A 19708-nucleotide genomic window follows, 5' to 3' on the forward strand; every position below is an offset into this window, starting at 1 on the left:
ACAGAGTGTTTGTTGTGAGGGAGGAAGGGAAAGGAGAATGTTAGCCGCTTTGAGACTCCTGAAGGGGAGTGAAAGGCAGGATATCAAATCCAAACTCCTCTTCTTCTTCTTCTTGTGTATCTGTAAGATGAGAGTCCCTAGTATAAGGAATTGCTGAAGCGATCAAACTAGTCCCTTTGCGAAATTAATGGCTCTAGCCAAGCTAGTTAAGGACTCTTTTTAGATGTCTAAAGAGTTGGCCCAGTGTGCATGTGTTGCCATAGGAACAACTAGATAGTGATGCCTCTAGAAGGAAGTTGTAGGCTTCTCTTTCTCACCTCTCTGGACACCACTTTATCCTAGGGGGTAGGAGAACACTAGGTCCGGTAATCACATTTGGAGCTGGGAAGACACAGAGACTTGGCTAACTCTGTGTGCTGAAGCCAAAATGATGATTTGAGGGTGGGAGGGTGCTGCTCCCTGGAAACCTAACAGAGCAGCAAGAACCTGTTGTGTGTGTGTGTGGGGGGGGGTAACACAGTGAGCTCTTTCCTCTTACATTCAGCTTGTATATCTATGTAAATAAAGCCATGCATCTCAAAGACACCGTGGTCTCCAGTGACCTCCATTCCAAGAAAACCAGACGTAGCATAAGCACTGGCATCCCTGAAGCCTCTCACTGCTTGGAAAGTGGGGCGCACGAACCAATATCAATCCCCCCCAGACCTGAGACATGTGACAAAGGATATACTTTATTATTGAAACTGTGGGTGCCTTATACTCATACTTTCTTCTTTCGGGGGTTTGGCTTTGCCTTGTTCCCCCAAGACTGAGCAGGATCCAAGCAGATGTCCAGGTGGCCCTTGGCTAGGGATCCTGGATTTCAATCTGGTAGCTGCTATCAGAAGTCAGAGAGTCAAAGAGGACACAGAGAAGCTCCTCAGCCTGGGAAGGAAAGCAAATAGCCATTAGATTGTTGGACTCTGACTATGATACAGCCAAGGTTCGAAACCAACACTCAGCCATGAAGTCGCCATACATGCATGTCTGCAGTTCGGAAAAGGCAGCCCAAGATGCAATGCTCACTTATGCAGTCTAGGGCCCTTCTCTGTATGGTCTCCTTGAGGAAGGTGCAAAGGGCAGCAACAAGGAATGACACTTCTCCATAGTGACTCCCCATTTGTGGAATGATCTCCCCAAGGAGACATACCTGGAATATTTCCCTGTCTCTTTTTAGGTACCAGAAAAAACATTTTTATCCACCCAAACCTTTGGATCTTAATTTTCTGCATATTTTGTATCGGGGTGGGGTTGAGATGCTCTTTTATGCATGCTATTGTGAGCATTAAGTTGTTTTTAACTCTGTTTTTAATTAAATCATATAAAAAAATCTTTATATACCACTATTCATAAAATAGGGATGCGGGTGGCGCTGTGGGTTAAACCACAGAGCCTAGGACTTGCCCATCAGAAGGTCGGTGGTTCGAATCCCCGTGACGGGGTGAGCTCCCGTTGCTCAGTCCCTGCTCCTGCCAACCTAGCAGTTCAAAAGCATGTCAAAGTGCAAGTAGATAAATAGGTACCGCTCCGGCGGGAAGGTAAACGGCATTTCTGTGCGCTGCTCTGGTTCGCCAGAAGCGGCTTAGTCATGCTGGCCACATGACCCGGAAGCTGTACGCCGGCTCCCTCGGCCAGTAAAGCGAGATGAGCGCCCCAACCCCAGAGTCAGTCACGACTGGACCTAATGGTCAGGGGTCCCTTTACCTTTACCTATTCATAAAAAATAAATCAGAGTGGTTTACAACAGTTGAACATAAGCTTGTTTTTGTAAGTCACTCCAGAGTTCCTTCTGTTGTTGCTGGAAAAAGTGAATAATAATAATAATTCACTTTATGTGTGACACAAACAGAAAACTGCAGCTCAAGACTGGAGCAGGTGAGGCTCTCTGCTAGATGCACACACCTTTGAAAACAAGGGTTTGCTTTCTCATCAAGTGTGAAGCTGACATGTAGCCTGAACTGCCTAATAAATTGAGGGTTTAGAAAAGAAGAGATTAGCAATCGGAATATTCAGGTCTGGGTGCAATTGTGAGTTAGGCATCTGCCCAACCCCCAAAATAAAATAAAAAAACCTGTTCTGAGATTCTAGAAAATGCTTCATGTTGATTGGCCAGCCAAGGCTGCATATAAAGATGCACATGTACAGTTACCAAGAAACTGCATGGGCTGGATATCCAGAATTGATGGGGACAGCGTGAGATTGTATCCAAGGGAAAGCTTATGTAAGTGTGGGGGTCACTGCAGGACTTCTAACTGGCTGGGATCCTTCCAGGTGGAACCATCAACCTGCTGTTCTGAACAAGGGAGCCAAATGCGCTCTTCCTGGCCTCCTGTTACATTTCAGGTTATTTCCCTTTTTAGAACAGTCGTGTTATGGTGAGGGCTGCCCTCATCTGTTTCTTTGTTCCTCTCAGAGTATTGGGGCAGCTTAATGACACAATGGCTCCCTTTCCAGGCCGTACATTTTAACCAGCCCTCCCAAAGAACCTGGGAACTGCAATTTGTTATGGGAATAGGACTTTTGGTGAAGGGTAAACTGCAATTCCCAGGGGGAAATCCTCTGCTTTAGATACAGGGTGTGTATGCAGCCTGAAGCTGCCTCCCGGCTGGGAGGTGCAAGCTGATTTACAACCAGCTGACCACTGGAAGCAACCGGCGAGTCAGGCTGTGGTCCACTGAAAGCAAAATGTGCAGCACTCTTAAAAAATATGAAAAGCTTCCTGGGATTGATCTCCATCCTCTGCAGAGCACTGCAGCTGTGCACCCAGGAGCCATTTCTATCTACAAGGATTTAAGATCTCAAATCCTGCTATTTAGCCCTGTTGATATGCCTAATATATTGCACTAAGCCCCGACTCAAGGGTCTTGGCTGGCATTTCACAAATTCATTCTGATGCAGCCGGAAGATGATCCAGTGGGCTTTCTTTCTAGGGGCAATATTTGGAGGCAGGTTTTTCTGCCAGTTGGTTCCCAGGGAAAGTGTGCTGTGATTTAAGGAGATGCAGCCATTTACGGGGAAGCAGGTAGGATGGGAAGAGAGACAGACTTTGGTCCTTTTAATGGCCAAACAATGTGTATGTACGAGTTCCTACGTATATAGATATAATGGGGGAGTGATGAGGGATGCTAAAGGACACTGCTGGAGCCATCCTCACATTATCATCTGCTAATATCCTCTGCTAATATCTGCTTGGGCTAATATCTGCCCCAGCAGTGAGCACAGGAGCACTTCAGGCTGTGCATTGTGTGTGGTCACAGCTACACCATAAATTTAAAGCACACTGATTCCCCCAAAGGCAGCTCGGAACTGTAGCTCATCCCCATCAGAGCTAAAATTCCCAGCACCCTTAGCAAACCACGGTTCCCAAGATTCTTTGGAGGAAGCTGTCTGCTTTAAATATGTACTGTGGGTGTGGCTTCAGTGACTGTCTGAGCAGTTCTATGTTTAAGCCTTCTCAGAATGCTGGTATGGGGTAAATAGCTAGTAGCAATTCTAACAATGGTAGCGATTGTAGGGTTGCCAACCTTTTTCTTTTTCTTAAAAAAAACAACCCTACTCCTCTGTCCTTAAAAGCAGACTGGTACATGGAGATTTAGTAAGTGAGGCTTTTCTTTGCAGGGAGATGAGCAAAGGGAAAAGCCTCAGAGTGCATAATTTCTGTGCGATAAGCTGCAGTCCAAGACACAGGAGCCAGAAAAGTAGAAAGAAGTTGGCAGCCCCATTCAAAGTGGTAGTAGTATTAGTTGCAGTAGCTGTTATGGAACCAGGGTATGTGTCTGTCTGTCTGATACCTATGAGTCCCTTCCAAACCTATCTGCTGAACCAGTCAGACCAGTTTCTTTGTTAGATAACGGCCTGAGCTGGACAGTTAAGTACAGTGGTACCTCGGGTTAAGCACTTAATTCGTTCTGGAGGTCCGTTCTTAACCTGACACTGTTCTTAACCTGAAGCACCACTTTAGCTAATGGGGCCTCCTGCTGCTGCCGCGCTGCCAGAGCACGATTTCTGTTCTCATCCTGAAGCAAAGTTCTTAACCCGAGGTACTATTTCTAGGTTAGCGGAGTCTGTAACCTGAAGTGTCTGTAACCCAAGGTACCACTGTACTTCCATTTACATATCCAAAGAGGTTTCCCTGTTGCCGTAGAGACAAAAGGGTAGTCCTTTCTCCACCTCGGCTGGCTGGATGCCACATCAACCTAGAAGGGAGAACAAGAAGCCAAGGGGGGCTGTGTGTGTGTGTGTGTGTGTGTGTGTGTGTGAGAGAGAGAGAGAGAGAGAGAGAGAGAGAGAGAGAGAGAGAGAGAGAGAGAGAGAGTGTTTTGGCTGATGCTGGAGGTTGCAGACGCAGAGGCTTGTTTTGCACTGGACTCAAAGCTGCAGCTACAGGATCTTCCTGGGAATCTCTTGGCGAGGCAAGATCCCCGCCCCTATCTTGTTGCCTATATGTCTAAATAAAACCCTGTATCCTAGGGACACCACAGTCTCCATTGACCTTCATTCCAAGGAAACTGAGCCCTGGGGAGGCACAGGCATCGCTGGAGTCTCTCGCTGCTCAGAGATTGGGGTGCAGGTAATGGTAACAGGAAGAGGAGAAAAAGGAGTGGGGTGTCAAATCAGGGGTATAGATAGATAAGCAAGAGGAGAGTTGCACTTGCCTGTTTTTCGGTCTTTGGATACAGAAGTTGTTTCATGCACTCTGACACAGCTTGTTTCTGACAGTGATCACTGGGAGGCGGGGGGAGGGGGCATTGAGGAGAGAAGGAAGACCAAGGGGGGAGAGCAACTGTTAACACATTGCAGCAGAATCTGTCAACGCCTAGAAACTGCCTAGTTCTGGGGAGGGGGTCGGCCTGCCTGTGTCTGCTGCTGAACCGCTTAAGCCCTTTAAATCCAGGGTTCAACAAAGCTTTGCCTAAATGGATTTGAGAATTTAAAAATATAATCCTTCAATATACACAGTAATGACCTGTTATGTAAGATGCTCTCTAGAAATGTAGGAGAGGAGGGGGCGGGGGGGGAGAGGTGTTTATGGGCATTTAATAGCTCTGGAAACCCCAGCCTGGAAGCAGAGGTTGCAGCCACCAGGATGAAGCTAAGCAGGTCTGAGTCTGGTCATCGTCTGGATGGGAGACCCTTTGCGTATCCCATTTATGGCAGCTGAAACTCCATGGGGTAAAAGGCAAAGCAGGTGTAGCCATTGCTAGTCCTACTCAGAGTAGACCCATTGAAACTGATGGACGTGGCTAACTTAGGTTCATTCATTTGAGTGGATCAACTCTGAGTAAAACCCACAGGCAGGATAGAAGTGAAATAATAACTGAATCGCAGCCATTTTAAGCATCATAGATTTTATTTTCTTTGGACTGGCAGACTTCCAAAGACCCTCACAGCTGAGGGACACCTCTGGTTTTCAGTATCCATCTCCTGACCATAATCTGAATGATGCTTATAGGTAGGGAAGTAATTGTTCTAGCCTATGCAGCATTTTTGTTATTTAAGATCGATTTGCCCATTAACCCCTAATCCCAAAGAAAATACAAGAGTTAAGAGTTAATCTATGCAACCTGCAAAGGGTGGGAGACAGACTGCTGTTAAGGAGCAAACTAACACCCTGATGACAGTGTATAGCTGTTGAACTACAACTCCCAGCATGCCTGACTATTGGCCATCGTGGTTGTGGCTGATGGAATCTGGAGTTCAGCAACTTCTGAGAGACAGTGTGGTGGAGAGGTTAGAGTCATGGACTACCTGGGAAACCAGAGTGCAAATCCCCACTCAGCCAGGAAGCTCACTAGGCTTGGACCAGTCACTTGTTTTCAAATGAACCAAACTCACAAGGTTGTTGTGAGGAAAGAACGGGGGGAAGAAGAACTATGTCCAGCACTTTGAGCTCCTTGGATGGGATATAAATGTACTGTAAAAAAATCCCCACAGATTACATTCCCCAGGTGTGTCTAGGGATATTTGAGGAATTAGATTCCTGTGAATTCCAATGGGAACCAACCTGATTTGCACCTCCTGGGCTAATGTGCCAACCTGAATGTAACAATCCACCCAATACCACACTTCTTCGAATTCTGTGATACAGTTCTCTGCTCAACAGATATACAAACATATGTTTAAAAATGAGTATTTTAGGGAAACTGATATTTAGAAATATCTATATTGAACAATGTGGATTTAAATTTTAGAAATTGTGTGAATTTAGGGCTTCAGCCAACATTAATCCTATATAGAGTAGATCCATTGAAATTAAGGGACATGGCTCTCTTAGGGTCAACAATTTCAATGGGTCTACTCTGAGTAAAACTCAGTTGGCTACAGCATAATCGTTGGTTTACAGGTTAATACAGGATAGAAATAGGCTTATAGATGAGCATTTACAAACGGATGTGGCTTGTCCAGTCTGCATTATGTCCATGGTCTGCACTGTGTATCATTCCATGTAACTTAAGTTGGGACAAATGGCCTCCACTGTCCCTCCCCCCAGTGATGGCCCTACTATTCTCTCCCCCCACACCCTTACCAGAGCCTTTTTTTAAAATATCAAAAGGCCGATACTGCAACATACCCACTGATGAACACCCACACGCAGTTACCAACATGTAGGAGTACATGGCAGTTTGTGTGCACATTAAACGCACACTTTACCCAGGCAATGCATTTTTGTACACGGCGCTTGCCTAGAGTACTGCCTTGCAAATGGTCCATAAGATTTATATGCAGCTTGATTGTAATGGAACCTCAAGGCTGTTTACAAAAAGAACAAAACAAAAAAATTAATAAAAACCAATTGAAAGGAACTACTGCATTTTTCCGTGTATAAGACGTCCCATATTTTTAGTGACTCCAAATTAAGAAAACACCCTTCAGCACTATAAGATGAGCCCCAATTTTAAACCTAATTTTTTGGTAAAAAAAAAAAAATCCTAGTCTTATACACGGAAAAATATGGTATTTAAAACCATTTTTTAAAAAAAATTTAATCAGCAATAAGCTGAAAGCTAGATTAAAACACACATCAACGTTCTACCTGCCTGGATAGGCTTGCCTAAAGAAAAATGTTTTCAGCTGAAAAAGAATACAGTGAAGGCACCTGCCTGATGTCAAGCGGCAGGGAGTTCCAAAGTGCAGGTGATGCCATGCTAAAATATCAATTTCTTACAAATGCACCTGTAGCAATGCCAGTTCCACAGATTGGAGTGGTTGAGTGGGCATATATGGGGGAACTGGACAAGTTTGCCTTCAAATGTGACCTGAGTCAGATTTCTCCCACATCTCCATGGATGTCTCTGTGTGTCTGCTATCAAAGACTACTTACATCCCAAGAGACAAAGGTGCATTCAACTGTTTTTGCTCCTCAATGTCTCCTCATCAAACCATAAGTTAAGGGGGTGTCAGAGGCCTCTGTCCTGGGCCCAGTACTCTTTGCCATCAGTGACTTAGATCAGCCAACCTTCTGAACTCTTCCCATCAATCCCAGCCAAAACTGCCAATGATCACAGGTGCTGGAGTCCCAAAACTCTGAAAAAGCACTCACATCGTCTCTCCCTGAGTTGGGTGAAGGGGATTTGCAGATGACAACACACACACACACACACACACACACACACACAGAGGGATGAGCGTTTGGAGAGGTCTTTTATTGCTTTTATAAGCTCTCCAGAGATCTTTGCTGTTGGGCAGCATGTAAATATTGTTAATGAATACATAAACAACCACAACATGAAAAGCAGAGTCAATTTGGGAGGCTCGCAAATTAATTATAAACAGTGTGTGTTTGTGTCCACAAGCAGCGCTTGAGGAAGGATCCTGGTTCCTGTCAAAAGTCTGCATGTGTTAAATGACTCTGACTGGTCCAGGACAAAGAGGTGTCTATCTCTGCCAAACCAATCTCACAAATAAAGTCCAGAAAAGGTTATTAGCCCCCCGGGGTTGGAGGGACAACAACCCAGTAACCTGCCTGTCTCTCCGTACATTGTTGTGTTAGTGAATATTAGCCTGTTCCAGAGAGTTAGCTATATTTATTCTCTCTCTCCCTTTTTAGCAAAAGCAACAGAGTCTCTTTTAACATGCTATGTCCTGGCAGGATAGAATGACTAACTGCCCCAATAGCATCGTGAGCACAAATCAACATGAATGCACAATAATAAAAAAAACCATGTAGAGAGACCCTAAATTTCTGTGGATCAGCAGGAAGGGGCCCAACTCTCTTTCATAACATAGCTAGACTGAAGGACTAAGGCAAGGGAGACCCAGGTTCAAATCTCTGAACCACAGAGCTCCTTGGGTTAGTCACTGTCTATCAGCCAGTATCACCTCACAGGGGATAAAATGGAGGGGAGAGGGAGAGTCTTGAGCTCCTTTGGAGGAAAGACAGGATATAAATGAAGTTAATGCAGAGCTCCTCCTCAGCTACTATTAGCCCCTGCTAATATTGTGACTATATTTGTTCCCAATGGGGAGAATACCAGCTTCAGGGGGGATGTAGGTCAGGAAAAATGTACATGAGAAAACTGAACACCCTCTCTCCTGCTGTCAGTACCTTTGCTTTGATCAAATTCACACACACACACATACACACACATGCACCGATTTGATTTTGAGTAGACAAAAAGAAATCCAGCAGATCTGATCGATCACAGATCTCCTGCAGCACATCTCTTCTTGCACACTGCAGCCTGCCTTTTGATGTAGACTTGGGTTGTTCTCTCTCTCTCTCTCTCTCTCTCCCCCACCCCCCCCAGCAAACGCTGAATGTGGTGATTTTCTCCAGGGAAGCTTATTGATTCAGCCGGCTGATTCTCAAAGAGAGACTTCCCTTTCGCTGAGCTCCCTGTAGCTATGCAACCAGCGCGGGAAGCCTCCTATCGCGCTGCTTTCTCCATCTCTCTTTCTCTGACCTTGAGAAGAGCTTTCCCTTAGCCACTGGGCTCTGCCTCCTCTCTCAATGTACAGCCTCCCAAACCAAGAGCCTTTGGATAGCGTGGACACACCAAGTGGCCCAATAAATAATGGGGTGTGTGCCTTCCTTGGCATTGCAGTTGAAAAGATGGGGGGAGGGAGAGGGAGGGGGGAGGGAGAGGAGAGAGAACAGCTTAAGATAAATCTGCAGATCCCTGTATTTCAGGGGGTTGGACTAGGTGATCCTCAGGGTCCCTTCCAACTCTGCAATTCTACGATTCTATGAATAAGAGAAGTGGCATGGAAAGGGCAACTCATGTTCTCTGCGCTTAGGGAGGACTGGCTTAGGGAGGACTGTGTCAAAGGTGATGGTGGGGTGGACCCTCCAAGTTCCCATCAGAAAACATAGCCGTGAGGTTGCCTGTGCTTCACCTGAGAGTCTGTTAGGCCTGGAGTGGTGGGTGGAGGATGTTTTTCAGCTTGGGGACCACATTCCCATCTGGCCAACTGAAATATACTCAGAGTCAAGGGTCAATTTCATGCTCTTTATTCAGCTCATAGTGGTGAGGAGGAATGGCAGTTCCCCCAGAATGTCTGCTTTATATACATTATTACACAATGGACCCCACGTGATTGGCTAATTCCGGGATTCACCTGTAGGCCAATCAGGTTGCGGATTCACTTCCACCTGGAGATGGATTGGGTGGCTCCTGTGGACCAATAAGACTGCTGCATTCTGGACCCTATTGTTCTAGGACCAATCAGACTGCTGCATTCTGAATCCTATTGTTCTAGGACCAATCAGACTGCTGCATTCTGAATCCTATTGTTCTAGGACCAATCAGACTGCTGCATTCTGAATCCTATTGTTCTAGGACCAATCAGACTGCTGCATTCTGAATCCTATTGTTCTAGGACCAATCAGACTGCTGCCTTTTGGATCCTATTCAACTCAGTACATAACACCAACCTTCTGGGGACCACATGCCAAGAGGATGCAAAGAAGGACTGGGGAGGAGCATCACAGCCCCTCTTTGCAGCCCACCCCATCTTCCCAGGCTTCTCCCCTCACCAGCCCTGCTCCACACCCTCCTGAGTGACTCGAATGTGCCCTTGAATTGTGATCATGCTGCTCGCTTGCCTGGATGGCAAGTGGTGTGTGCAGAAACCTCTGGGTTTTGCATGGCTGGGATGCAGCCAATTGTTATAGGTTTTGGGTACCAGAATTTGTGTTGTGGGTGCAAGGCACCTGTACTTCCTAGATTTAGTAATTGTTAGGATTTAGCCAATACTTGGAGTATTAAGAGAATGTGCCAGACACTGAATTTAGCAGTGTAAAAATACAGGCTAAATTTGGTGTGTGTGTCCCCCACCAGAGAATCGCCTGGAGATAAGCCATTAAGAATTGAAGACAGAGTCATGACCCATCAAGATTGGTCATCAGCAAAGCAAAGGCTGTGCCAGCCACAAATGGGGGGCCGTTAGTAAGACAAAAAGATGGGGTAGGTGCAGAGCTCGAGGTGAGCTGTTTGTTTTATGCTGCAGAATGGGTCAAACAAGATGTTTGGGGGCCCTTGGAATTTGAGGATGCTGAAATGGAAGGAACAGGCCCCTCTTGGGATGTGAAGGCTCTGCACTCTCTCCATGTAAGCTAAGGTTGTATCTATGTATAAATAAACCAAATATCATAAAGACACCACAGTCTCTGCTGAGCCTCCCTGTCCAAAAGGAAACACAGACCCTGGTGAGCATGCCTGGAATCGCACACCATTTGGAGACTGGGGTGGCATGTGAAGGTTGCCCATGAGGCAATGTGGTCCTCAGGCTGAAAAGTGTTTCCCACCTCTGCTTTAGTGGCAAGGAGGAAGTGGGAGGGGCAGGGAGGGAGAGAGGAATGGATTTAGGGCTTCTTCTTCCTTGGGGGCTCTCAGAGCCTGGCAAGGAAGACACCAGGCAGCCCAGGGTCGCATGAAGGGGTTGAAGACTATTTCTGCAGCAGGGTCCCTGCAGAGTCCCTGTCTCTAGCATCCTAAGAGTCACTCAGTTAGTACAACTTTTTAGCCACTCCATGCTCCAAAGCCTAAGCATTTAGGGACACTGAAAACACAAGGAGAACAGTGTGTATGTTCTGTTGCGTACAATGGGACCTCAGGGTAAAACACAACTCAAGCAGTCCAAATAATTTGCCCACAGAAAAAAATAGGTCTAGCCGAAAGGAAACACATGGAGATCTGCATTAATCATTGCAATGCATCCCTAATTACTATTATTGTATAACTGTATAATTATAAGATTATTGCATAATCTTAGAAGGGGGCGTGGCTGTCAGGGAGTGTGGCTGAAACTGTCATGAAGCGCCCTGCACTTCTGAATTTGCCGCAGGGTCAGGGAGATGGGCAGAATGGGCTCCTGGAGGGGGACGCTCAGCCAAAGAAAATGAAGCAGGGATACTAGTTGGGAGTAGCGATGGACAGAATGGTGTTTCTCCATTACTCACTTTTCCATTATTAGGTTCAGCTTGCTATATTTCTGCAGCAATCTGCAATTTGTTTACCAAGACAAAAATCCTCACAAAAATTAGCCAGCATTTCCCCCCAATGCTTGCATGTAATTTTCCTGGTTACAATGCTTTTTTGTAAGTTATTTCCCCTAATTATGCATCTTTATGCACACTCTCCCCTCATTTGCACATTTTGGGGTTGGAAAACTGCATCACAAAACTCAAAGAAGTGTAAATTCTAAAGGTTAGCTGTGTTTTGGTGTGCAGATATTTGGGAAAGTGCAACAGAAGCAGATTCACATTAAAATGCAAAGCAAATTGAATTTCTCTCCCTCCCTAGTGGAGACTAGCTGCTTTCACCACCTGCCTCCCAGAGTGGTGTTTGGGCACTTTGAAAATGGCCCTAGCCATGACAAGCAGGGACATCACACAAGGCACTTTTATAAGGCGCAGCTACAGAGTCTGGTTGAAAAAAACTGGCAACGCTGTTTGCCTGTGAAGTTCTGCTGGGCATTTGTCTGCTCCCTGTTGGAGTCAGCATACTGGGCCGACTAGCTGGATCTTTCCTCTGGCCTAGTAGGCCCAGAAACAAGTGATGAGGTGAGTGAGTTAACAGGACAGTGATGTTCTTGCTTACCTGCTCAGCAGGGCATCAAAGCAAACCACTGCATTGTCTCGCTGGGCTGCAATGATCAGGCAGGTGCCCTTCAGTAACTGAGAGCACTGAAAGAGAAAAGAGAATGTGAGCCGCCTTCTACAGGCATCCAGTGAAAGCACTTTGCCAGGAGTCCAATGGGCATCTGACATCACATGCTGTGCTGGGTGGCAGTAATGCAGCCTACTCCATCCAAAAGGCACCCATTATTTACACATGGTTTTCCAGTGGGCTTCCTGTTTTCTCCCCCAAACACCCAATGGTGCACCAGAGGTATGGATCGAAGGATTGGTTCATGCGGGTTCTCGGCATTTCTTATTTTTCCAATCTTCAATTCACCTCTCTGAATTCTGCAGCAATTTGCCTCCCCTTCTCTAACCAGGAGGGGTGGAAAAGGTGTTGCCTTTTGATGGATTGGCACTCGCCAGCCTCCATAAAAATCAAGGGGAAGCGGTGCCAGAAGACCAGCCTGCTGCATGGCGAATCTGCACTTGCCACACTTCACAATGCCAGGAAACCTGTGCCCCCTACAAGGATCTGTTTGGCAAGAAGAGAGGAGAGGAGATCACGGAAAGCTTCCCTTTGGCTCAGATACAATCGCTCCGGCTGGAAGCATGACAGCTCCTCCCCTTCGGTGGACAAGACTCCATTGTAGAAGGGAAAGAGGTCTGTCGTCTCCCACTAGTAAAAGTAAAGGGACCCCGACCATTAGGTCCAGTCGTGGCTGACTCTGGGGTTGTGGCACTCATCTCACTTTACTGGCCGAGGGAGCCGGCGTACAGCTTCTGGGTCATGTGGCCAGCTTTACTAAGCCGCTTCTGGCGAACCAGAGCAGCGCACGGAAACGCTGTTTACCTTCCCGCCGGAGCGGTACCTGTTTATCTACTTGCGCTTTGACGTGCTTTCGAACTGCTAGGTGGGCAGGAGCAGGGACCAAGCAACGGGAGCTCACCCCGTCGTGGGGATTCAAACAGCCAACCTTCTGATTGGCAAGCCCTAGGCTCTGTGGTGTAACCCACAGCGCCACCCGCGTCCCCGTCTCCCATTAGAGCTGCCCTGTTAATGCAAGACTTCCTCCTGCCTCCCCACACCTTTGGGTTTCCACCTTTGTGGCAGAGGCCCTACTGGTGTCCCCAGGTTACAAAACCAAGTCTAATTGCTCAGTGAACGATGTAATTGCTCTCCTGCACAGATGTACCTTAAAACAGCTGCTGCTGATTAAACATTCTGCTCTTAAAAATAACTTCCATGCTAAGGCTGAAGGGAACATTTGAGGCTGTATTAACTGGAGGAATGAGACACCCTCCTCCCCTCCGCAAAAATATATTGTGGTCTCTTAATATTCAGCAGCCTTCAGTTAGCAATGCATTTTTGGACACTTTGTTTTTAGCACTTCTTAAATACCTATATTAACTCGAGATACAGGGATTCCTGGGGAATTAATAGCATATGTTCCAAAATAAAAACAACAACAACAAAACACAACTATCCTTCAAAATCTGTGCATTTTGCAATGCAATTCTCCAACCAGTATGTACAAAAAAAGAGTTTATATTAATGAAAGAGTGAACAAAAAGGTAAACACATGCAAAAATGTGTATATCAGTCAAAACCACATGCAAAACTGTTTTTGGGGAGAATTTTGCACACAAAATGCTGACACATTTTCATAAGGATGGTTTTAAAAGATTGCAAATTGCTGTGGGAAAGTGGAAAACTCATTTGTGAGGCCCACAAATGGGGCAGGAGCCCTTTTCCATTTCTGCTCCTCGGCAGTAATTAATATTCAGTAGTATATTTCATCTGACCATCTAGGCTCCAGTTAACTATTGCCTGAAGAAACCAAATGGGCCCATCAGTATAATAAGCTGTAAATAAATAAGCAGTGCTGCTTAGATGGAAGAGGGGAGCTTTGCTGGAAGAGCTGCAGCTCGGTGTTAAGATTACATCTGAAAGGTCCCAGGTTCTAGGTAGATCTGGAAAAGACTCCTGCCTGACCCTCTAGAGAATGTATGAGCCGTGGTGGTTGGCATCCACTGAAAGTGGCATGGCAGTAGGCAGGGAGCCTAACAGTAGGTGGCACAGGAGCCAATGGCAGGCAGAGTCCACTCATTCTATGTCTGCCCCCATCCTCCCTGCTGAGATCTGCAAGGATAACACAGAAGCTAAGGAGTCTCAAAGCGGCTAACATTCTACTTTTCCTTCCTCCCCCACAACAAACACTCTGTGAGGTGAGTGGGGCTAAGAGACTTCAAAGAAGTGTGACTAGCCCAAGGTCACCCAGCAGCTGCATGTGGAGGAGCGGGGAAGCGAACCCGGTTCACCAGATTACGAGATTTACCAGATTACGAGTCTACTGCTCTTAACCACTACACCACACTGGCTCTTAGAAGGCAATTGGGCCTGATACGGCATGCAGGCCTTAGTTTGCCTGCCCATGTTATAAGGGATCTGCATCCCCATGGATTTTGCTGCTCTCCAGTTCCCACTAGCCCCAGCCAGCAAGGCCAATGGTCACAGATGATGGAAGCTGTGGTCCAACACTAATGACAGGGTTTTGCTGTCAGTCAGTGTGGATAATATCAAAGACTGGAGCGATGATCGGACTCAGTATCAGGGCACTTCTATGAGTTGGCCTACCATGACAGGTGCCTCCCTGTCGGTCGCACTCAGGACTGCAGAGATGAAGCTGGCCCGTGGTTCGTCCATGGTGGTGAGACGTGCCCCCGTCACCAGGAAGCCTTGGCCAATCAGTCGCTCCAGCAGGACCAGGTAGGGCGGGGGGCTCACCTTCCACAGGGAGGTCTCTGGAAGGATCAGGCAGGTGGCTTGGCAGAGCACAGAAAGCTGAGAGCACTCTGGAAGCGAAAGGAAGGGAACTATCAAATATCTAACTGATCTCTTGGTGAACTCCAGCCGTTCAAACCCTATCACGTACTAAATGAACAATTTTTCTTGTCCGAATTACCACTGTATCTGAGAAATATATATATATATATATATATATATATATATTCCCAAAATCAAATACTCAGTTAACTCAATTTTCAATTTGGAATGTTCCACATTTCCATTAAATGCTACATCTGCTCATATATCTGCAGAAGAGGAGATTGAACCAAATCCAAAGGACATCAAGCTCTTGGGTGTGCAATCTCTCCCTCTAGTGGCCAAGCCTGATTCAGAGCAGAAAAATGCACCCTTGTTTACCAGCAAACAGCACCAGTTTCCCCCAAACAATCCTGTTCTGGAAAGGATCTGACAGTTGCTATGCTGCTGCCCTCCCATTTATCGCGTATTCTCAAGAGCTGGAAAAGAGGCAGCGCTGGGGCAAAGTAGGGATCATTTATATGAGGAACTCAAATGAGAGAGCAAAGATTTCCTTACATGTTCAGCAGAACTAAATGACGGATATGAGGCGGGTGATGGGGGGGGGCATCCATTTCCCATGGATAAGCATTCAGATGTGCAGCCCCCTCTGGCTGCTGCCCAATGTGAATCCAGGAACGGCTCTGCTACTCGGTTCTGCTACAACAGGGGTTCTCAAAGTAGCACCCATGGGCACCATGGTGCCATTGAGGTCTTCTCTGCCATGCACTAAGCCTCTCAGCACCCGCACACCCACTCCCTGCCACCTTGATCATGAGGTAGTGAGGGTAGTTAACTTCCTCCCTCGAAGAGTACATAGAGCCGAAGTTGGAAGGGTGAACCTCTCTCCCACTTCCTCACTATAGCTCTATGTGCTTTTCAGGGTTCATGTTTATTCTGCAGGGTATGACTTTTACACCAAGTGGTGTGCATTCTCTCTGTCTCCGTCTGTCTGTCTGTCTGCCTGCCTGCCTGCCTCTTCACTTCAGACTCTCTGTGGGAGCTCATGGGGGGTGAGGACTCACTCAGATCCATGGACTTTAAAAAGTGGGTGACCTCCATACTACATTTCTGAACTGGAAATAATTGGTGGGGCAGGTGGGCAGAGTGAGATAGACAGATCTAATCTGGGAGCTACAAAGCACAGAGTTGGGGGAAATGGGCACATTGCACGATCACCCAAAAGTGACCAATCGTAAGGTCAAAATGCAAGGAGCTGCTCTGGGGAGTTTAGAAATTTTTTTTAACAATCTGAATGCTGTGGTCAGGAATCCATCAAGCATCCATGTATTTTTTTAGTAAAGAGGGGTGGGGGGACCCCACACTTTTTAACGGACTCCCAACTCCTGGTACTTGATGGGCTCAGCATTCAATAAGTTAAAGGCCTAAACTACGCCCCCCCCCTTTCTAAGCAGCAATTCTCATTCTCTAGATGTCAATACCAACTCTAGGCTGCCTCTGTTTTTTTGCTTTGTTTTTTTTTTTTTTTTGTCTTGCTACCCAATTAATCAATAGCCATCAACCCTGGCTCATATAATGAGGAGGGAATTGTACATTTCCTTACCTAGAGTCTGTGGCTGCTCAGGGCCCAGTAAATTGAGCTGCCTTCTCGCTTCCCTTTTCACAAGCCTGTGCTGTTTGTCGATCTCAAGGCAGGCTGTGGGGTCAGACGCAACAGTGCAAATCTGCAGGGGAGATGGGAGAGAGAGAGAGCAATGCACATAACATGAGCCACCATTGCCGGGAGACAGATAAACGCTGGTAGAAGGAGTCAAAACGGCTTGCCCACAACTCTGCTAGAAATCCATGCATTATCCGCCAGCCTGCAAAAGAGTGATGAGAGGGTTCTTTGTCACTGATTTCCTTGGGGTTTGATCCTGCACTGCCTGGCAAAGCACCTGCCCAGCACTCCATAAAGTTCACCTGTCAATATATATTGGGATTCCATATTCTTTGTTACTGCAGTACATAATAAAAAGTTGATTTCAATCTTAACGCCAACCTTGCACTGTTTGCCTTTTTAAGGCTACACGAGCACACACTGAATAACATGCATCTATTTATCACATTTTTGAGAGACAAGGGGGGCGTTGGGGGACAGCAAAACCAATCCAGGCATTGAAAGGAAGAACTATGTAACCCAATACAAATGCAGGATAATAGGCACTCATGACAGTCAACCCAAAAGGCACCCAGACATCAACCCTGGCCAATGGCCATGCTTCTGGGACTAACTTGGTTTTTTTTTATTATTATTATTCCAAGTAAAGATACAGATCAAAGCACTAGAGAAGCCTGAAAAACTGTTTGATCAGGGACAGTGGAGGGAGAGAATAATGACTGTGTAAACCACGGGCAATGATAATTTTACACCATACCTCCTGGTGTCTGAGCTGTTGTCTTGGTGCACAACCTAAATTTCATACTCCATTAACTGTGTGTGCGCATGCTATGAAATCTGTTGGCTTCCAGCAAAGAAAGAAGAAATCTACACGGCACATACATGGCCAGTGAATTTCACTAACGGTGTATATTTCTGGGTCTTTGGCCCATTGCTGAAAGCCTCTAAGGGAGGTTCACACAAACACCCTCTTGTGTTGAAAGATGTGGAACAGACACAAGCGGGTTGTGGGTTTGTGCTGCCTGGCCGTACCCTCACCATGCCTGCATTACTGGGTATTTTGGCTGCCATGTGTCTAGAGCTGTGAACGCGTAAGAGCTTCTCCATATCCTGGGGGATCCTGGGACAGTCAGGGTCCCGCCATCATGACTGGAAGGGTACAGAGCTGCCTCCTGCTAAGGAAGACCATTGGTCCATCGAGCACAGTGTCATCTGCCCTGAATGGCAGTGGATCTCCAGGATTCCAGACGGGATTCATTCCCACCCCTACCTAGAAATCCCAAACCTACATGAAATGCAGACACTCTGCCACTGAGCTACGGCCCTCACTTCTGTGCGTACATCTATAAACCCAGAGGGTCGCTTCACGTGGTTGCTGCATGCCACCCAGAATGCACCTCAACGTCGGGGGCAGAGCAGGTTGGCACAACCCTACAACACACACACAAACATCCACACACTTTCAGTGCCCGAGAGGGTTTGTCTGAAAACTCCCTGCCTGCAGAATCCATGGTAATAACTCAGACTTTGTCAACCTAGTGCAATCCAGATGTTGTGGAGAGCACCAGGTTGGCAAAGGTTGGAGTGGATGGTAACCTTCGGTTAGCTGTGTTTGGAAGGCGTGTTTGGATGAGGCCGTGGGAATGGAAAAGATAACAGATGCAAAAGGAGGTAAAAGAGAGAAATCAGATAGGCGAGAGCTCCAGCTGTCAAGGATGAACATCAGGAATGAGGAGGGTCCTACCTCCTTTCCCTCCAGAGATGGGGCCCCAGCTCCACACAGACCTTCTGGAAAGAACAGCTCCACATCCCGCACAGCAACCCAATACGATGTGGAGCCTAAGAGAGATAAATACAAAGAGATGATTCTATCAGCCCATGAATTAAACATTGTCTCTGTTCCTGCTCCTCTCTCGGGATGATTGATGGCACACAGATTCCTGGAGAAATTGCTTTAAAGGGCAGCTGTTATACACTGTAACAGCAAACATTTAAACCTATTACGCCGAGAACAGTTTCATTGTCTCCTTGCTATTTTGACTTCACTCTATTGTGACTCGGCTTGTTCTCCACACCAACACAATGTCACCGTTTTCTTCCTCTTTGCAGCCAAGAAATAAAGTGTTGGAAAACTCAGAGCAGGGCATCGAGCGAAGCTGCTGCAGATACCTGGCGGGGGGCTGCCTGCTGAATGCGGCAGAGTTATCAGGAAATGAAATCATTTTGGCGCCTCGGTCCAACATAATAACGCTATCTTTAGTTCTTTTTCTCCCTGTGTAAATAGGAAGGCCTGGATATATATATATTCATGCCAGTAACATTGGAATTAAACTCAGTAGGGATATGTCCCCAGGGTCTGAAGGCTTCCCTACACATCCAGGGAAAGTATATGTGGTAGTATACACGTGCTGGCACTTTGAAATGCAGGTGGGAAGATGGCTTACTTGAGGACTGTTCCACATGGGAATTTCCCTACCTGCAGAAAGCTAGCATGTCAGGGAGAAAGGCTAGCCCAGTTTTCTCCCTGATGTACTAGCTTTTTCCATGTGGAGGGATAGTATAATCATCATCATTATCATGGTGAAGGGCCATGGCTTACAGGGAGAGCTCCTTGGAGGTAAGGTAAGCTATAAATATAACAACTAACTACAGCAACACTCTTCCTTTTGGAGCTCAAGGTGGTGGCGTACATTGCTTCCTCCAATTTATCTACCGAAACAACCCTGTGAGGCTAGTTAGGTCGAGAGACAGTGACTGACTCGAGGTCAACCTGTGTGCTCCATGGCTAGAGAGGAATTTGAACCCTGGTCCCCAAGGTCCTAACCAGGCACCCTGACTACTATACCACACTGCCTCTCTCCAACTTCTTCTCTGTGAACATGGAGACTGAGCAGGAAAAGCCACCCTTTAATCTGACCCACTTCCACGGCTGACAATGCACAAGCTTCTGTCTCTGAAGAGCACAGCTCTAGGCAGAAATGGTGTGCCTGAATGAAAGCTCTGTGGAGCTGAAAATGGGAGCTGTCACCCTTAGTAGCAGGACTCCGCAGAGGCCGTGTGTCCCTTAGCAACAGATCTGGGTGAGGAGGAGCCTTGCCATCTCTGCCCGGAGAACTTCCAC

At 46.7% G+C, this 19708-nt stretch overlaps 1 protein-coding gene across 4 annotated transcripts in view; it reads right to left on the minus strand.

Moving 5' to 3' along the window:
* Window positions 1–711: 711 nt before the first annotated feature.
* Window positions 712–19708, minus strand: part of DNAAF8 (dynein axonemal assembly factor 8) — a 92045-nt gene continuing 73048 nt past the window's right edge. For all 4 annotated transcript variants that reach the window (XM_081169827.1, XM_081169826.1, XM_081169824.1 and 1 more), the window contains 6 exons: window positions 18332–18426; window positions 16531–16651; window positions 14739–14956; window positions 12081–12166; window positions 4695–4764; window positions 712–924 (listed from right to left, as the gene is read on the minus strand). In XM_081169827.1, the coding sequence (XP_081025953.1) occupies window positions 847–924; window positions 4695–4764; window positions 12081–12166; window positions 14739–14956; window positions 16531–16651; window positions 18332–18426 (668 nt within the window). In that variant the 3' untranslated portion in view covers window positions 712–846. The remainder of the gene's footprint in view (window positions 925–4694; window positions 4765–12080; window positions 12167–14738; window positions 14957–16530; window positions 16652–18331; window positions 18427–19708) is intronic.

The sequence above is a fragment of the Podarcis bocagei genome, assembly GCF_964188305.1.
Source record: "Podarcis bocagei genome assembly, chromosome: 14".
Lineage (NCBI taxonomy): Eukaryota > Metazoa > Chordata > Lepidosauria > Squamata > Lacertidae > Podarcis > Podarcis bocagei.